We start from the raw sequence: 16,443 nt of genomic DNA, 5'->3' as shown, positions 1-16,443 counted from the left end.
CCCACATTTACAAACTTTTGACCTCTTTAGAAACTTTGATTTAAAAACCAATGACTTCTTTATATGCAGGTTTCCTACGGATATCTTTAAGCATAGCACAAGAGTTACAGAGTTTGTGGCAATTTAATAGTAAATATTTTAGTGATGCAATAATTTCAAAATTAACGTATACCAGGGCAGTTTAATATTTTATCTTTGTTTTTCAAATAGTCCCACATTGCAATTTTTCTCTTCCTGTGTTATTGGGCAGACTATAGCGCGGCCCATAAAAACTGTCTACTATTCTTAAAAACGAATAATGTTTTGCACACATCAGTTGTGCAATGCAGATGATCCTGCTCTTGCTCCGCTGAGATTGTAAATCTGACAGTTTTTGAATGTGGACTTTTTTTTTTTTTCCTCATGAGATGACCTTCAAAGCACAACAGACTCAGTTTTGAAGAACAATAAATGTGATATTAAATGCAGCTCTAAGGGTTTTTGTTGACGTTTAACTGCTACATTTTGTTATTTCTATTGCTCTTGAATTCACATACTGGTAAAGGTTCTTAGAAAGTCTGTATTGTGTCCATGGGCATGATAAATAAGGTTGTGTTAAAATGCTAATTCTATTTACATTTAATGTTGCGGTTTATATTTAGAAAATACTTTGAACTTTACCATTTCAGATGTGCCCTTTGACAAACCCATCACAGACTTTTTTTATGGCTAATTTGTAAATATTGTGTGGAGTTTAATTTTAAGCAAAGCTGTTAAATGAACCTCATCTGCAAAGCTAAACAAACATGATTTCTTTCACTTGATGAATGCATGTTTGCCTTGGTGGACTGTGCTGTGTGGCTTGGAAAGTTGGCATTGAGATTGTGTAGCTTAGATGACAAAGAATATTTAATGCCTCGAAAGTCTTTTCTACTAATTATACCTGGAGTTTTATTTAGTGTATGGTGGCCTCTAACAATGACAGAGTCTGTGTGGAAGCCTGATGACTATCAAATGGTCAATATTAGTTTTCCAGTTATACGCTGTAGGGGAGGATGTCCTATTTTATAGGCTTAAATTGAATTCAGGGAAACTAGCCTTTAGCTGTACTAGTTATTTATTCACATCCGTCTTTTAGACCCTTATTAAAAATGAAAACCTCCCATCCTAGATAAAGTTATTGAAGACTACAGTGGCAAGACTATATGGCAGAATTGCAAACAAGATAATTGTGTTTAGTTTGAGTTTTTGAAGAAGTGTAGTAAAGTTTAGTGTTTTTGTAAAAGAAGTTGCGGAAAAGCAAACACTACTGAAAGTAATGGTGCATAGCACTGCCTTAGTCAATTTGTTGCCAGTGTCTCTGACAATGATGTTTACTTCAGACAGTAAATATCTGAACTGTGTTCTGCTGATTCTGAGAGAGGAATAATGGTATTACTTCCCACCACTATGTCTAGGACAGAACATGTAAATATATAACAAAACAATAGCTTGAATTTGGTTGCCTAAGGGTAAAGAAAGGTGACCTCTTCATATAAGGTAAGATTCCATTACTGATATAGTACATGTTTAGATCAGAGGTGCTCAACACTGGTTTTTGAAGAGCAGAGCAGAGTGATGAGAGATTATTTTTATATATATATATATATATATATATATATATATATATATATAAAAATAAATAATATATATATAATATGAGAGAGAGAGAAAGCACAGCTTGGCAATTTCCCTGCCGGAACGTGCTTGCTAAACCTCAATTAACTGATGAGTGGTTTTTGTAGAGAAATCCCCAAACTGCACGGGTTGGAACTAGCCAAGAGAAATAACTGCATCTTGCATTTTTTATTTATTTTTTTGCTCATTCTTTGATAACCTTACAACAGGTGATTCCATGTTTAGCTGCATCATGGCCATGTGACCATTTACCTTATAACAGGAAAGGCAGAATCACTTGGTGATTTTGCCTCTGTAAGTAATGATCCCAACCTGCAAGTGATCACCATACCTGCCACATGCCTGACCTTACATGTCAGATAGACTGAACTTGAAATGCATAACAGTCCATACATCAATGCACTTCCTGAAAGGCCCAAAGAAGCAGACCTGTTTGTGATCAGCTCTAGTCAAATTTGAAAGGAAATGCAAATTTGAAAGCAAAGGGGGAAACAGAAGAATTGGTCACATGCAAGGTTGCATCTTTTAGCACCCAAACACACACAGTGACCGTGCTCTGCAGTCCAGAGAGAACAGGAAATGAAAGACCATATACTGTGGCAAATTTAAACTATCTTCCTGTTCCTGTGGGGGACTGTTCCCACATTCTAAGGGCCTACCCCTCAAGCATCCAGATACACTACCTAGAGGTTGCCCATTATATACATTCGGGGATCACGTTCCTAATACTTCACTGCTCAAAACCATTGCCACGTTGAGTTGGTGTGAGAGTGCTCTGCTCGCGCTCCCTCATACTGTGCAATAGTTCTCTCCCTGCTCTTCCTGTCTCTCCTACAGCTTCCATGGGGAGGCCGCTGGTGGAATGTTCTGTCAACAGGAACCCTCTGTCTGATAGGGACTCCATTGCTGACTGTGGGGAAACTGCCTTCACATGGAGGTCTGCTTAATTCCAACGCCTAATGTTAGAGTGTTAACTAGGTTTGGATTTGTCAGGTTTAGATATTCATAGTATGATTTTTCATTATCTAATCTGTCCATAACCAGAATGATGAGATGTGGATGCTTGGAAGACTTTAAATATTGTGAAAATATAGATTGTCTGAGAACAATTAATAAATTGTGTGATGTTTTAGTTCCATTTCACACTTCAACGAAGTAAAAGAACAGTCAACATCCATGACAGTGTAATGAATAAAACGTTGAAAACGGAGCGAACAAGTGACGTCACAAGACTGTTGAACCTTGCGCAAAGGATGGGGAGAGATTCGCGTCAAACTGGGCCAACCCTGTACAGAATTAATCAAGAACAGGTTTGATAACTTCGCTGAGCGAAAAAACCCCCAAAACAAAACAAACAAAAACAGGCTCTCCCATTAAAGCCAAATTTCAAAATCTCCTCGCTCATAATACGCCAAAGACTTCATACAAAAGGTCAGTAAAAAAAGGCCAAGCTGTGTAAGCAATAGTGTCTCGAACTATTTTGGATAGCAAAATATAATTAATGCGAGCAAGTACCAGATTTAATGTTAACCTTTCGCCTTAAAGAAACTCCTAAAAATGCCTGTTCTAAGAATGCTTTGAGAAGTCAAATGAAATAGAACGCAACCTACTATATCAGAATTAATTGTTAATATTAATAATTGTTTAATTAACAAGCGTTTGTTTAAATAACAAATTAATGTAGCAAATAGGACAATACCCCTGAAACAATGACATCTGTCATTAGGCCGACATGCGTCCCGAAAAAACAACCAAAAACTAATGACGTGATTTTGTAGTAAATGATGTTGATATATTTTCCTCTTCTTTTTGTCGCAGGTCTCAAGTTGCAATCAAGGAGGAGCCGAGAGTCCTCCGGGGCCTCTGCTGGAACCTACTCCTCAAATATAAAGCGCTTCCCCATACGCAAGGAAAGACTGAATCATTGCTTTCGAGGAGGAGTCGAACAGAATACACCGTTCTCACCCAAACCGACATACATTGTAGCTCATCATTATCACAGGTTAGTCCTTACGGCCAGAGTAGCACAGACACAGTTCTTATAGTTCTTAGCTGGGCTGTTGGCTTTTTAAAGAAAAGAGCCTGTAGGCGGATAAAAAGAACCTGTAGACGACATTGCACCTGAACGCCAGTGATAGAAAGTTTCGCAGCTGGAGAGTTTGGGACCCACATCCAAAGTTTGAAAACCGCAGACCGAGAGTGAAGCGCGCACATGGCTGCACTGATTAGCGCTTATTCCTCATGGCCGGAGAGCTTTGAATGCTCTGCGGGAGATGGGGATGTATCCGACGGACACACCTCCCACAGAACTCCTGCAGACAAGACATCGGAGCCGCGCATAAGGAGACCTATGAACGCTTTCATGGTCTGGGCCAAAGATGAGCGCAAGAGGCTTGCGGTTCAAAATCCAGACCTCCACAATGCGGAGCTAAGCAAAATGTTGGGTAAGATTAAAAAAAAAAAGTGTGCTTCTTGTTAATGATGATTATCTTCTTCTTCCTCATTTTTCTTTCTTTCTTTCTTTCTTTCTTTCTTTCTTTCTTTCTTTCTTTCTTATTTACTTACTTATTTATGTATATAGGCTAATTATTGTAGGCCTAATTACTATTGGCCTATTAAAGTTGTCTGTTTCCATATCCTTCGGCAAAAGTTTGTGAAGGGGTAAATCAGTCCCAAAGGTGTTTTTAAACACCGTTTTTGAACTAGAGTTAATGAATTCCCCTGATGGTATACATTTTTATTTAGTTGTTCTACGATATTAATATTTTAATACCGGATAATTAAAAAAAAAATTGTCTTTATATAATTCCTGTAATAATCCCCGGAACGCCTGTGTTTCCCGTAAGCCTGTTTTTGAAACGCTTTATTTAGCTTTATTTAGTTCAGACTGGAATTTTAAGACTTCAATAAATTGCTCATCTAGAAAGATTAAGTTATTTTCCCGGATCTCGTAAGATAACTTTCCATCTTAATAAAAACAAATGTCGGTCAAACTCTGTCAGTTTAAAAGACTAAACCCCCGTAACTATAGCACCAATACTGCTTATTCAGAAAGCGAAAACGGTGCTTAGGATGATCTTTAGTAATCAAATGGATAATGTTTAACACCACAAACGGTACTTATCCAAAGTACTGTCCCGTTGGTTATCTGTCCAGTTAGCTGGAATCAAGTCATCTTTATATGCACGTATCATTTTCTGTGTCCGACGAAAATAAGACAAATAATCGGAAAATACACTGAAATTGTTAGCGGATAAAGACTGAAAAAATATTAGAATTTTATTTTAAAATATAAATGAATGTCCCCAAATTGCTTGTGCCTCTTCAATCTAGCATGCCACCATTTTTCTAAACTTTTTTGAAATATTTTTGCTTTGCATTTGTCTTGAATTTAGTTGAATTTGTTATTAATTTAGTTAGCATTATTATTATTATTGTTGTTGTTGTTGTTGTTGTTGTTGTTGTTGTTGACATCATTATAGTTATTGTTGTAAATGTGCTTGGAAAATAACAGTATAAAATTTTGCAGTACTGGTTAATGAACATGATTAAAAATACAAAATATTTTTAATACAGGACAAAACAAAGTGTCATACAATGAAGTGTAGAATCATCACCTTAGACTGATTTTAGAGGTGGGATAATTAGATATTTATATTTTAGTATTTATTAGTGAACAAACATAGGGTTTTTATTTCAACCAGATGGTCAGGATAAAAGTTTTTTTAAATCTTAATCATGTTTTATTTGGGTCAGTGTTAATAGCAATATAATTATTTTTTTTATAGTATATTAACACTGGATGTCAATGTAATTCATAAGCCATTGATGGTACATATTTTCCAGCTGGAACACCAGTGTAATATAATGCCACGTAGAAGTCTATAACACATGTTTGTTATAGCCACCATTCCCCTGTTACTGCAGCAGTAACTGCATCAGTAGGTCTTTAAGTGGGAAACAGTGCAGAAATAGCATAGGCTAGTTCTAAATGTCCAACTTGTTTTTCTCTGTATTAGGTAAGTCATGGAAGGCCCTGACTCCCTCGCAGAAAAGACCATATGTGGAGGAAGCAGAGAGGCTGCGGGTACAACACATGCAGGACTACCCCAACTACAAGTACCGTCCCCGCAGAAAGAAGCAGCTGAAGCGTATCTGCAAGCGCGTGGACCCCGGCTTCCTGCTGAATGGCCTCGGCCCTGACCAGGGCTCTCTGCCGGACCCGCGTGGCTGCTGTCACCCCATGGATAAAGAAGATGAGAGCAGAGTTGGCAGCGGCGGCTTTTCCTCCCCGAGTGCAGCTCTTCCTGGAGTGAGAGTCTTCAGGGACCCGTCCGGCTCCAGCAGTAGTTTCGACACCTATCCCTACGGCTTGCCCACGCCGCCTGAGATGTCACCCCTCGATGCAGTGGACCACGAGCATGCCTCCTACTACTCACCTTCCAGCTCCATCCCCACCAGCTCCTGCTCATCCTCTTCCTCCTGCCCAGAGGACCGACGTCCCACCCCGGCTCACATGAGCAGCCCTCCCCCATACCATCCTGAATACTCCCATCAGGCATCTCTCCACTGTGGTAGCTCTCATCTCGGCCACATGCCCATGTCTCACCAAGGCAGCGGGCCTGCCCTCATACCCACTCCTACACTCTCCTACTACAGCACTTCCTTCTCTCAGGTCCCGGTGCACCACAGTCTCCAGGGCCACTTAGGCCAGCTTTCTCCCCCACCTGAGCAGGGCCACCTGGAGAGCTTGGACCAGTTGAGTCAGGCTGAATTGTTGGGCGAGGTGGACCGGGATGAGTTTGATCAGTACCTGAATTCCACCACCTATCACCCTGAACAGGGCGGCATGACCGTGACGGGACACATTCAGGTAACGGCAACATCCACCTGCCCTAGCAGCACCACGGAAAGCAGTCTCATTTCTGTACTGGCTGACGCAACGGCTGCCTACTACAACAACTACAGCATTTCTTAAAGAATAAAGCAAAGCAAATGACAATGTGTGTGGCCGGGGACGGTGGGCTGTAAATGTGTCAGCGGTGTGACAGGCAGGTAAACAAAGGAGACGTGAAGTAGGGGAGGTAAGCGAAGCCACAGGAAGTTAATGGACACAGGAAGTTAATGGACACCTCAGGGATGCATAGATAAAGCTCATTCCCATCTTTGTTTCCAAAAAGAGAGGAAGAGAATAAAAAAGCAACTAGACAAACTTTTAGTCCTGCTGAAATGTTTTCAAACATGGCCATAGATGCTTGTATATTTGCTCTATAGCTTATTTATGTATCTATTTTTTTGCATTAATCCATATTGTATTGCTGTTTCAGTCCTAATAATCATGTCTGTCATGAACCTCAGTTGTTTTACCTCAAGACACTGTATTTAAATGAGGCTGGACTCTTCTGCAAATCTTCCATAAGGACATTGTGTATCATGAAGAAAATTCTGCAGTCTCCTTTTTCTATCCACATCCATATGAATATATATTGTAATCATTAGTTGTTACCAAGAAAATAATAATGATGAATATTATTGTATGCTGATTTAGGTTTGTGACATTAATTTTATTTAAAATGAAAATACCAAATTTCAACTTTGATATCTTCACAGATATTGATGTCATATGAATAACCATAGCTCAGAGACAAAGTTGATATATATTGATCAGACTATATGAATGATTACTATGAAGGACCATGCGTTGGCATTTTTCCTTGATCTGTATTGTGTATGTCCAAACACGCACAGAGTGATGTCTGTTGTTTTGGCCAACCTGAAAAAAATGCTTTGTAGACACTCTTTATCATTTTGTGAAATATTAAACTGAATGTTCTGAGAAGCCCACTGAAACAGGCACCAGTAAATAAAAGCAACATTTAAACACACTTATAAAACAGCCTCTTGCTTTTGAAGTCATGGCTAGGCCTGTCTTTTTTCTCTTCGGCTTATGCTCCATTTTATGCCTCTTTTCGCCCTTTTATATCTTCAAATCCTCCATGGTAAATTGATAAATCATGCAAAACTCTTTTATAATAATTTACAAGCAGGTCTGTCTCTGTCATCGCAGTCCCCAGCATTTATTCAAAATAAAATGTTCTCACTCACTCCTCTTTTTTAAAGCTTTTCTGGCGAATTAGACATACATTTGTTTCAGTTATTAGTGCTCTAGTAACAATGGGTCCAAGAATGTGCTTTATTTGAGCCTCAGCTTTGCTTGGAGCTTTGATGGCGTATGCGCTGCGCAGCGAGCTGGTGGCACCCACCCCACGCTCCCAGGCTGCTTGGGCTAACACCCATCTCCTGCTCAGCTTCCCTCCTCCAGAGTTCAGGGGATTAGTGTAGAACAGGCTCGGCTGCTGCTGCCTCCCTGCCTCCGTCTCCGCTGGCCTTTTGTTCGCCCTGTCTAATTTGGTGTGTGTGTCTTAAGCAGAATGCTGAGACTCCCCTCCTACCCTCCCCAGTGCCCACATCTCCCCCTTACTCCCCCCTTCCTATCTTGCTGATGCAGACTTTCATAATCTCCGTGAAATAAATAAATACACCTCGGCCCCGCTGACTGTTTTACACGTTCATCGTTTTTCTTTTTCTCCTTTTCTTTTTTCCTTCAAATTCTCCTTCTTTTTCGATAAAAGGAATCTGGTGGGGGGGTGGGGGTGGGGGTTGGAGAGGAGCGGGTGGTGGCGGGTGTTTGACAAATCCTGGAGTCTGGCTTGGTCTTCCTGCGATTTTTGGGAACGGTTGAGTCGCGTTCCTTGTAAAGAGGACGTGGCGGAGGAGCAGTGTTTCCTGCCTGATAAGAGTAAAGCCTCTCTCCGTCAGGATGTTTGGGCCCCGGCTGGTCCCCCCATTAAAAGAGCCCGTGGCGAGGGAAAGGGAACCTGCTGTTCGTTTTAGCAGGGAGGAAACATGGCTCTTGCTGATTAATATCTCACACCGTGGTTTTTTAGGGCTCTTATTTGACCCTCCTCTGGCCTGGCCACACACATTGGGATCAGCACAGATTCTCCTAATCTCTCTTTCTACTGACTAGAAGCCACTAGGCCTGCTGTGGTCACGTCTTTGATATTATCATTCGTGAAATGCTCCACTCGTGGCTTAATTTCACATGTCTTTGTTCATGTTTGGTCAGTCTGATTAAAGTAAATGAAATGATAACATTACTCATATGCCAGTGGAAGCAAGCTGATTCCACTGAGTGAGCTCGTTATCCACATGCCTCGGGCTATAGTACAAATTTGGTGGAAGGGGATGGTGTTTGGGATCAGGGCCGCTGAGCCAGGCAGCCGCAGGCCCGTGGCTCACTTGTGCTTTATAACCCAAAAATCTCTAGAGTCAGGGCTCTGGTCGTCACCTTGGTCCACTGCCTTGGAGGTAGGGCATAGTGACATTCAAAACAGCAAATATTTTCTCCATCCATTAACTTTTTTTTTAAACTAATTTTCATTTGTGATTTGTAGTACAATGAAGTAAAGGTAGAATATATTTTTTATTTATATAGAAATATTACTTTCTAGATTTAATAAATTATTAATAAATAAGTAAGTAATTTGTTAAGCAACATATTACAGCAATAAAGAAAAAATCAGCAATAATTTTGCTGAACAATCAGAATCAGAATCACTTTATTTTCCCAAGCTTGTTACATACTCAAGGAATTTGTAATGGTGATTACTAATAGAAAAAAAATGTATTCTGTAACATGCACACGCGCACACAAATGCACACACACAAACTGGGCATGCTCAGGAAAATGCTCACACCGGAGTTTGCTCCTTGTGAACATGTGAGTGATGCTCACTCTCAGGAAATGAGGGCAAACATTCAGCTCATCTGCTTCATTCTTTTCCTGTGTGAGACTTGAATCATTCTCAATCTGGCCTGAGCTAAGAATACAATGCACCATTCTTAGTGACAGTGACACTGAAAGAGGAGGCCCTATTTCCAATTTCTTTAAATAGACAAAATGGTACTTATAGTTTTACTACACACACACACACACACACACACACACACACATATATATATATATATATGCTATCAGTCTCATATAAAGGTATGTAATGTATTTAATTTATAATGTATTTAATTTATTTCCATACGTGTTGTTTTCAGTGTAAACCTTAAGAAATCTCTCCACAGGAAACAGGCTGAGTAAATAAATTTCCCTTTTTTAATGGCCTCTTCTTGTTTTTTTCTCTATGATTGCTCCCTGGATTAGGTCCAGTCTCAGGTCAACTCAGTGGAACGCGACTGTCAGGTAGTCGCAACTATTTCCTGTTTCCCCCTGTAGTGACGTCACGTAAGTGGGCAAATAAACAAAAATAACCTTTGCAATTTGAGCCATCCTTCTCATGGCAGGTATATGATACTGTGACAGAGAGTGGGCGGCACCGATGAGCACATCTGGCTAAAATATTAAGCATCCTCAGGGAGAAGAGATCATACTTAATGACGTCGCTACAGGAGACACGTTGGCTTGGGTTGGCTCGCTAAGCTTGCCCGTGTGTAGACAAAAACAGCACAGCCACATCAGACCTCATGCAAAAATTAGCCTGATAAACATCATGTAGTGCCGAACCTAAAGGAAGTCTGGAGCTTAAAGTAAGTGACTTATTGAAGGTACGTGCCATGAGTGTAGTTACTTGGCCCATTGCAGACAGCTGGAGTAAAGATCAGTGCATGTTCCTTTAGATGTACTGGGGCACTATATGCACCTTATCTATCATGCATTGTTAACAAAATTATTGGTCCCTTAATAATCAAATATCTAAAAAGAGAGGAAGACATGCATAACGGGATTACATCACAAATTCAAAGTTTTGTTTGACAAAGAATCATTGCACTCTTTGGTCCACATTAGTACAATGACATCCTATTTATTTACTCCGGCAGGACATATCTTTTTGTCCAAACCTTTAAAACCGAACAGCAGTCTGTCTGCTCTGGTCAATCCACAGACCTGCATATTCATCCAACTGGGATCCAGAGCAATAATAACCTGCTTACTATTCATACTTGGCATCGATTACCGGTGGCTGGGGATTATAGGTCTAGTTATTCTCCTGCTCATTGTGGTGGAACAACAGACTCGGCAAGCAGTGGTGGTGCAGGCGTGGTGCAGGGCCAGTGGAAGAATGGACCAGATCCGGCCCAGGGCCCTGTGCCATGTGGTGGAGCCAGCACACCGGTACAGATGGGGACCCCTGCAATACTTGAGGGACGCTGCAGCCAGCCAGGGGCCACCCACCTGTACCTGCATATGAATACACCAGCAGTACAGAGTACGACACCTGTTTTCTGCAGATACCGAAGGGTGCCATTAACTGGGAAAATGAGGCTGGTTTTCTCCTGCCAACCTCAGGAATGGGAATACAGCTCTTCATTTGCTTTTTCAAGGCGAAGTGACTAACATCAACACTTCCTTGCTTCCTCCAGTTTTTCCCCTACTTTTGCCATGTATACCAATTGTATATTATTCAGGTATGGATTAAACCTCTTTACAAAAGTACATAATAATGAACAGTGTGTATACATAATAAGGATAATAGACAAGTGCAATGTATGTTGCAAGCAATCTGTTTATACCAAAATCTTTTGAATATGCCGCTGACCTGTAATCAAAACCGAACACACCGCTGACCTAATGCCAGAAATAGTTGTCCCTCAAGCTCTGTGACATCCTTGTCAGGATCTTCCTCATTTGTGATGTGAAACACACATGATAAAGTGACGTGTGTGTGTGTAATTAGTGGCTCTGAGCCATACACATGGCGACTGACTGATAATACTAATGTACACCTCCTACCAGGGTCAGTGTGAGCAAGCAGCACAGGCTGCAGGTTTGTTTTTGAGCAGCAGAGGAGCTCCCCGGGGTGCCATAACTCTTAACCCCAATGTGGAGGAGGATGTTCCTATTGTGCTTCCTAATTGCAATGTGGATCTTCCATTCAGTCTGTGCAAAAGTCTCGTCACATCCTGTTCTACCATTGGCAAGAAATCCTGGTGAAAACCCAAATATAATCAAATGCTTTGACATTTGTAAACCCAAATGTAATCAAATGCTTTGACAAAAACTAAATATCAAACCTGGCTCTGGAATACTTCTCCAGTGAAGAGAAGTCAGACTTTTATTTTCCTATAAATGATGAATGTTTATAGTCTATGTCTATATTTTATAGATAATAAAAATGTTAAATAAGTTCATAATCATGTTGAGACTTCCAATAATTCTCTGCAAAATGCTAAGAACTGCCATTGTACCTTTGAGAAGGGTGCGTTAACCCAGTTTCTCGCCATAGCATGCTGGATTTGAAATACAGTATGAAAACTTAGTTGCCCTATTCGATTTAAATGAAGATAAAACAAAAACAGAAATGCACACAAAGGGCTAACTCAATTAATTTCCTGAAGTAAAAATAGCATTCAGGGTAACTGATGCTTTAGAGTATTTCATCCTGTTCTCTGTTTCTCATGGGCCATGCCTTTTCTAGTAGACACATACATTTTAAGTAAATGACTCTTAATAAGTAAATGACTCTCAATAACATCATAGCAAGCTGTAAAAAATTGTAAAATTGTAAAAATTGTAAATTGTATTTTTATTTTATATATGCATTATATATGCCTTTCCATTCATTATTTATCTGGACAATATTTATCTGGACAATATTTATTCATTAATGCGCATCCGTTTCCCTGATCTGCATATTTTATGTATCTCTCCTCGGCTACAGGCTACAGGCAGAGCAGTCACCAAAGGCATTTCACTGCCAGTTATACTGTGTATGACTGTATGTGACGAATAAACTTTGAACTCATTTCATTTTTGTCTCTGGACTGCATGCCACTTTTAAAATTATGCATTTTTAAGTACAAGTAAAATAAAGATAAAACTGAAGCCAGAATAACTACAAATCAAGATATTGTAAAAATTTACTCATTCGTGTCAGTCTCTCTTTAACACCAAATTAGATCAGTTCTAAGTGTTTAGTTCCAAATATGTCAGTCTGACAAAAAATAATTTTCAGTGCCTTGATCCTATGTGTTTATGTTTGACAGCAGGAGAAGTAGTAGCATGCTGACCTTGGCCACCGCACAAAGTGCTGGCGCTTCCCCACATGTGCGCAGACATTTTGTATGTATGTTGTTGATGTCTGGATGTTGTTGATGTCTGTTAGGAATTTCTTCCTGGTGGATGCTCTGCCTAATTTCCTTTAAGATTTTAGATCAAATGGAACCCCTGGAAATGACTCATAATATCCCTAAAGCCTGACACTAGGACATAACAGCATCTTGACAGGTGCAAAACAGGATGTTAACTTTTTAACACATTTTCACCATATGTTGAAGTATGTCTTGTGGCAATGAAAAAGGATGTTGTTGGAATATTCTGTTAATCTTTTAAAATGAGCAACCTTAGCTAATTGATTTCACACCTGAAACAGTCCACAACACTGTTCCAGGAATAGACTGGTGCTCGTACCTTACATTCTGAAGTCATCTTACCCAGACTTCTCCCCTCTCATGTCATAATTATGTTCCCACTGGCAATGTTTATTGCTCAAAGCTTGATATTTGACATCCCAGGAGACATAAAGGTAAATCTCACATGTCATTTAAATATTTGTCACAGATATTTCTGCTAAAAATCATTACGCATAAAAGACCCATATTATTACTAAGACAAAGCGAGTCAAAACTAAGAATTTATATGAAGAAACATATAAGACAATGTAGATCTCTTTCTGGTCTTACTTTAATCTCCTTTAATCTTTTCTGCCAGTTGAGCAACAGTAGAATAACGTAGTATAGAGCAGATAACAATCGATATTCAATTAAACACAAAAAAATGTGTTATACAACTATTATGCAGTAACTGTTTAAAATGTGAAATAAACAATATGTAATATAAAACATATTTTAATGTAAAGGCTATGGTGATCTTATAGTCTAGTAATTACGTTGTATTTGATCATTTCTACAGTATATTTAAACTTACAATCAGGTGCAAAAAACAAACAAAGATGTATTAATAAAAACGAACTTGATTAAAGAGCAGTTTTTGGCATCTTTAATCAAGTTATGTTTTATTGGTCAATCATCGTCATCGGTCAGCTTGTTTCCTTAAGCTGCGTGACTCTTTTTCACTCCAGATCGAAAGCGTTAAGAAGTGTCGGTTATACAGCAAAATGTTACAACGGCTCCAACACTGCGTCTGCGAATCACTAAAGTAAGCTCATTTCAGTTTTTCATACGCCTAAACTGTTTATCAATTAGACAGAAGGCTGCTTATTTGAATTTCAAGGCTCTTTACAAACCTTACGAACGGTTACCTCACGTTATTATTAGCATATAGCTACATTGCTACTAGCTATCTTAGGTAACAGTTAGCTAACGTTAGCTAGCTAGCTAGTGTGCAGGATAGCCTAAAATCAAATGATTAGAGAGGTACTTTACATCTGGTCATGGAGGTAGTGTTTCCACAATGTTAGTTACATAGTTACATTTTCCTGACTGACATGTACCATTTATCTAGCTAACGATGAACTAGCTAGCTGTCAAAGGTCAATCGTTTGTTTGCTATCTTAGCGAGCCAATTAGATAGCTAAGCTAACGCTACAGCACCAGTGTGCACGTTTGAAGGGCCGATGACTTGGTTAACATGCAGGGGTGTTTTTAAAGTCTTTCCCAGGGCGTATGTTTCTAACATTTGTTTAAAAACTAGCACACTAATGGAGTAGGCTATTGATGTTTTTGCAAGATTGTCTGTGATGTGGTAAGGCAGCGCACTAGATGCTTGTCGGCCTGATCTGTGGAGCTTGTGGCCCAATGACGACCAACAAGATATTAACAAGATTTTGTTAATAATATTTGACTGATAGTTTAATCTATTCCATTAGTGCAATAATCACTTTGCAACTCTTTTTTAAAAATTATGTATGTAGTCATTAATTCATCACTTGTTATGTTTTATCACGTGATGTTTTTACCATTTAGAGTTAGTTTTTAGTGCAATATTGATGTTTGCGGTCCTTGAAACAGTCCTTGAAATGGCTGCTCTTGCATAAGTTTCGTAACTACATAATTGATATTTATATTATAGACTCCCGCTAACTCTATAATATTAAGGTTTATAATTAATATGTACCATACTTTTGTACTTTGGTAACTCCACTTCTACAACCCGGCAGTTTGTACTTCTGCAGCCCTGTCCTATGTATTTATTCTGATTTAATGTATGTCTTCTCTCGTGCAATTTGTACAGTACTGTGAAGCTGCAATTTCCTTCGGGATCAATAAAGTGTTATCTTTTGCCAAGGGGACATCTGCAAACATGCAGCTGCAGAAGTTATCGTGGCGAATGGTATAAAATGAGAGGGAAACTACAGGTTCATCAACTAATATGGCAAAACCCGAGTAAAGACCAGCATATTGCCGAACCTGAGGAAATAGTCGATATTTCCCACTGTGGTTGCCGGAAGTGCTAACCTGTGGGACGTGCACATGCGCAGAACGTCACACGCGTATGTTGCACGTTGAGCTGCGGTTCCTGATTTGCACCGTGCGAAAATAGTTCACAGCACCGACCAATGCAGGTCCTGTTTAATCCAGTTATTTAGACATGCACACAGTCAAAGTATTACTGAGTTATACACCAGAAAATGTGAGAACACAAGGCTATCAAAGAGTCTAACGCCAGGAAATGATAAAACGTGTATTGATGAAAATAATGAAGTAAAACACCGTTTTTCCGTTGACTTGTAGGTCAGGCCATGATTAAACATAAATAAACGTCAACGAAAATCAGATAATAAATGACTGATAGTTGCTAGTTAAAGCAATCTAGTAATACGCTGAGTACTAACCAAAACTAAGCGAAAACCGGAAACGCTGAATTCAACACTTTGGTTTATGCCATCAATACTATGCATGCAAGACCTTTTTCTATTAGAGAAAATACGTGAAAATAGAAGGCTACGATGGTGAACGCACATACCCATATTAAAAGGAAATGTAATATTCAGCTGAAATATTCACGTTGTGCTTGTTCGCTATTTGGGTTTTCATTATCAAAGTAATTAATAAATACGTATCATTAGGACTAGTAAGCAGTCAACTTTGTCACTTCAGTCATGGAACATTACATCCATCTATTAAAAATGTATTACTCAACATTTTTATTTTAGAGAACTGAATCATATTCCCTTTTCCTATGGTAATAAATTTGTTTCTGTTCTCATAAACGTACATAATGTGCCGTTGTGATTTTGTGGAATGTGAATGGCACTCAAAATATTGCAGGCATGCTGCTTGAGCAGGTTTCTGATTTAACATACTAGCTAACCCTCAGACCTAATTTACTGAGGTAATGCCACATGAGCTATCAGTTATATCATGAAACATTGTTTCTTGCACTTCTTTAGAAGACTATTTAGTAGAGCAAGCCGCTTTAGAATCAGAATATACAGTTGCACAGGTTGTTAACTAGTTGTAGTCAGATTGCATGTGCAAGTAGTAATTTAACATAGTTTGCTAGATGGGTATGTAGTTAGATCACAGTATATGTTAACCCACTTAGCTAGCTAGCTAACCCATGTAGCTTAATCTAACAAATAAATAAATAAAATGATTGCTGACCAACTTGCATGTCTCTGTGTGATTAATAATCACCCAGTTTGATGCTTGATGTAAATGGATCTACATTTTATAGGCTTTATTAACCCAAAAAGCTAGCTACAATTGAGGGTATAGAAACACTTGTTTTCGTGTTTTCTGTTTTTGAAAGTA

General features: G+C 39.2%; 2 protein-coding genes across 2 annotated transcripts in view; both read left to right on the top strand.

Annotated features, from left to right (window-relative positions):
* pinx1 (PIN2 (TERF1) interacting telomerase inhibitor 1) overlaps positions 1–474 on the top strand; it is a 20,153-nt gene extending 19,679 nt beyond the window's left edge. The window contains exon 7 of the mRNA XM_035524677.1: positions 1–474. This exon is cut by the window's left edge and continues 893 nt beyond it. The gene's annotated coding sequence lies outside the window, so the exon portion shown is untranslated.
* A 3,099-nt stretch (positions 475–3,573) lies between these two features.
* sox7 (SRY-box transcription factor 7) lies at positions 3,574–7,541 on the top strand. The gene is made up of 2 exons (XM_027032623.2): positions 3,574–4,100; positions 5,676–7,541. Exons 1-2 carry the CDS (start codon positions 3,869–3,871, stop codon positions 6,632–6,634), a joined length of 1,191 nt encoding a protein of 396 aa, XP_026888424.1. The 5' UTR covers positions 3,574–3,868; the 3' UTR covers positions 6,635–7,541.
* Positions 7,542–16,443: the final 8,902 nt, after the last annotated feature.

The sequence above is a fragment of the Electrophorus electricus genome, chromosome 3 (assembly GCF_013358815.1).
Source record: "Electrophorus electricus isolate fEleEle1 chromosome 3, fEleEle1.pri, whole genome shotgun sequence".
NCBI lineage: Eukaryota > Metazoa > Chordata > Actinopteri > Gymnotiformes > Gymnotidae > Electrophorus > Electrophorus electricus.
This window is presented reverse-complemented; position numbering and strand designations above follow the sequence as displayed.

Bases quoted from the DNA above. Each gene is read 5' to 3' on its own strand.
- sox7 (XM_027032623.2), top strand. From the start codon at position 3,869: ATGGCTGCACTGATTAGCGCTTATTCCTCATGGCCGGAGAGCTTTGAA. The intron at 4,101-5,675 runs GTAAGATTAAAA...TCTCTGTATTAG, and splicing joins GGAGCTAAGCAAAATGTTGG to GTAAGTCATGGAAGGCCCTG.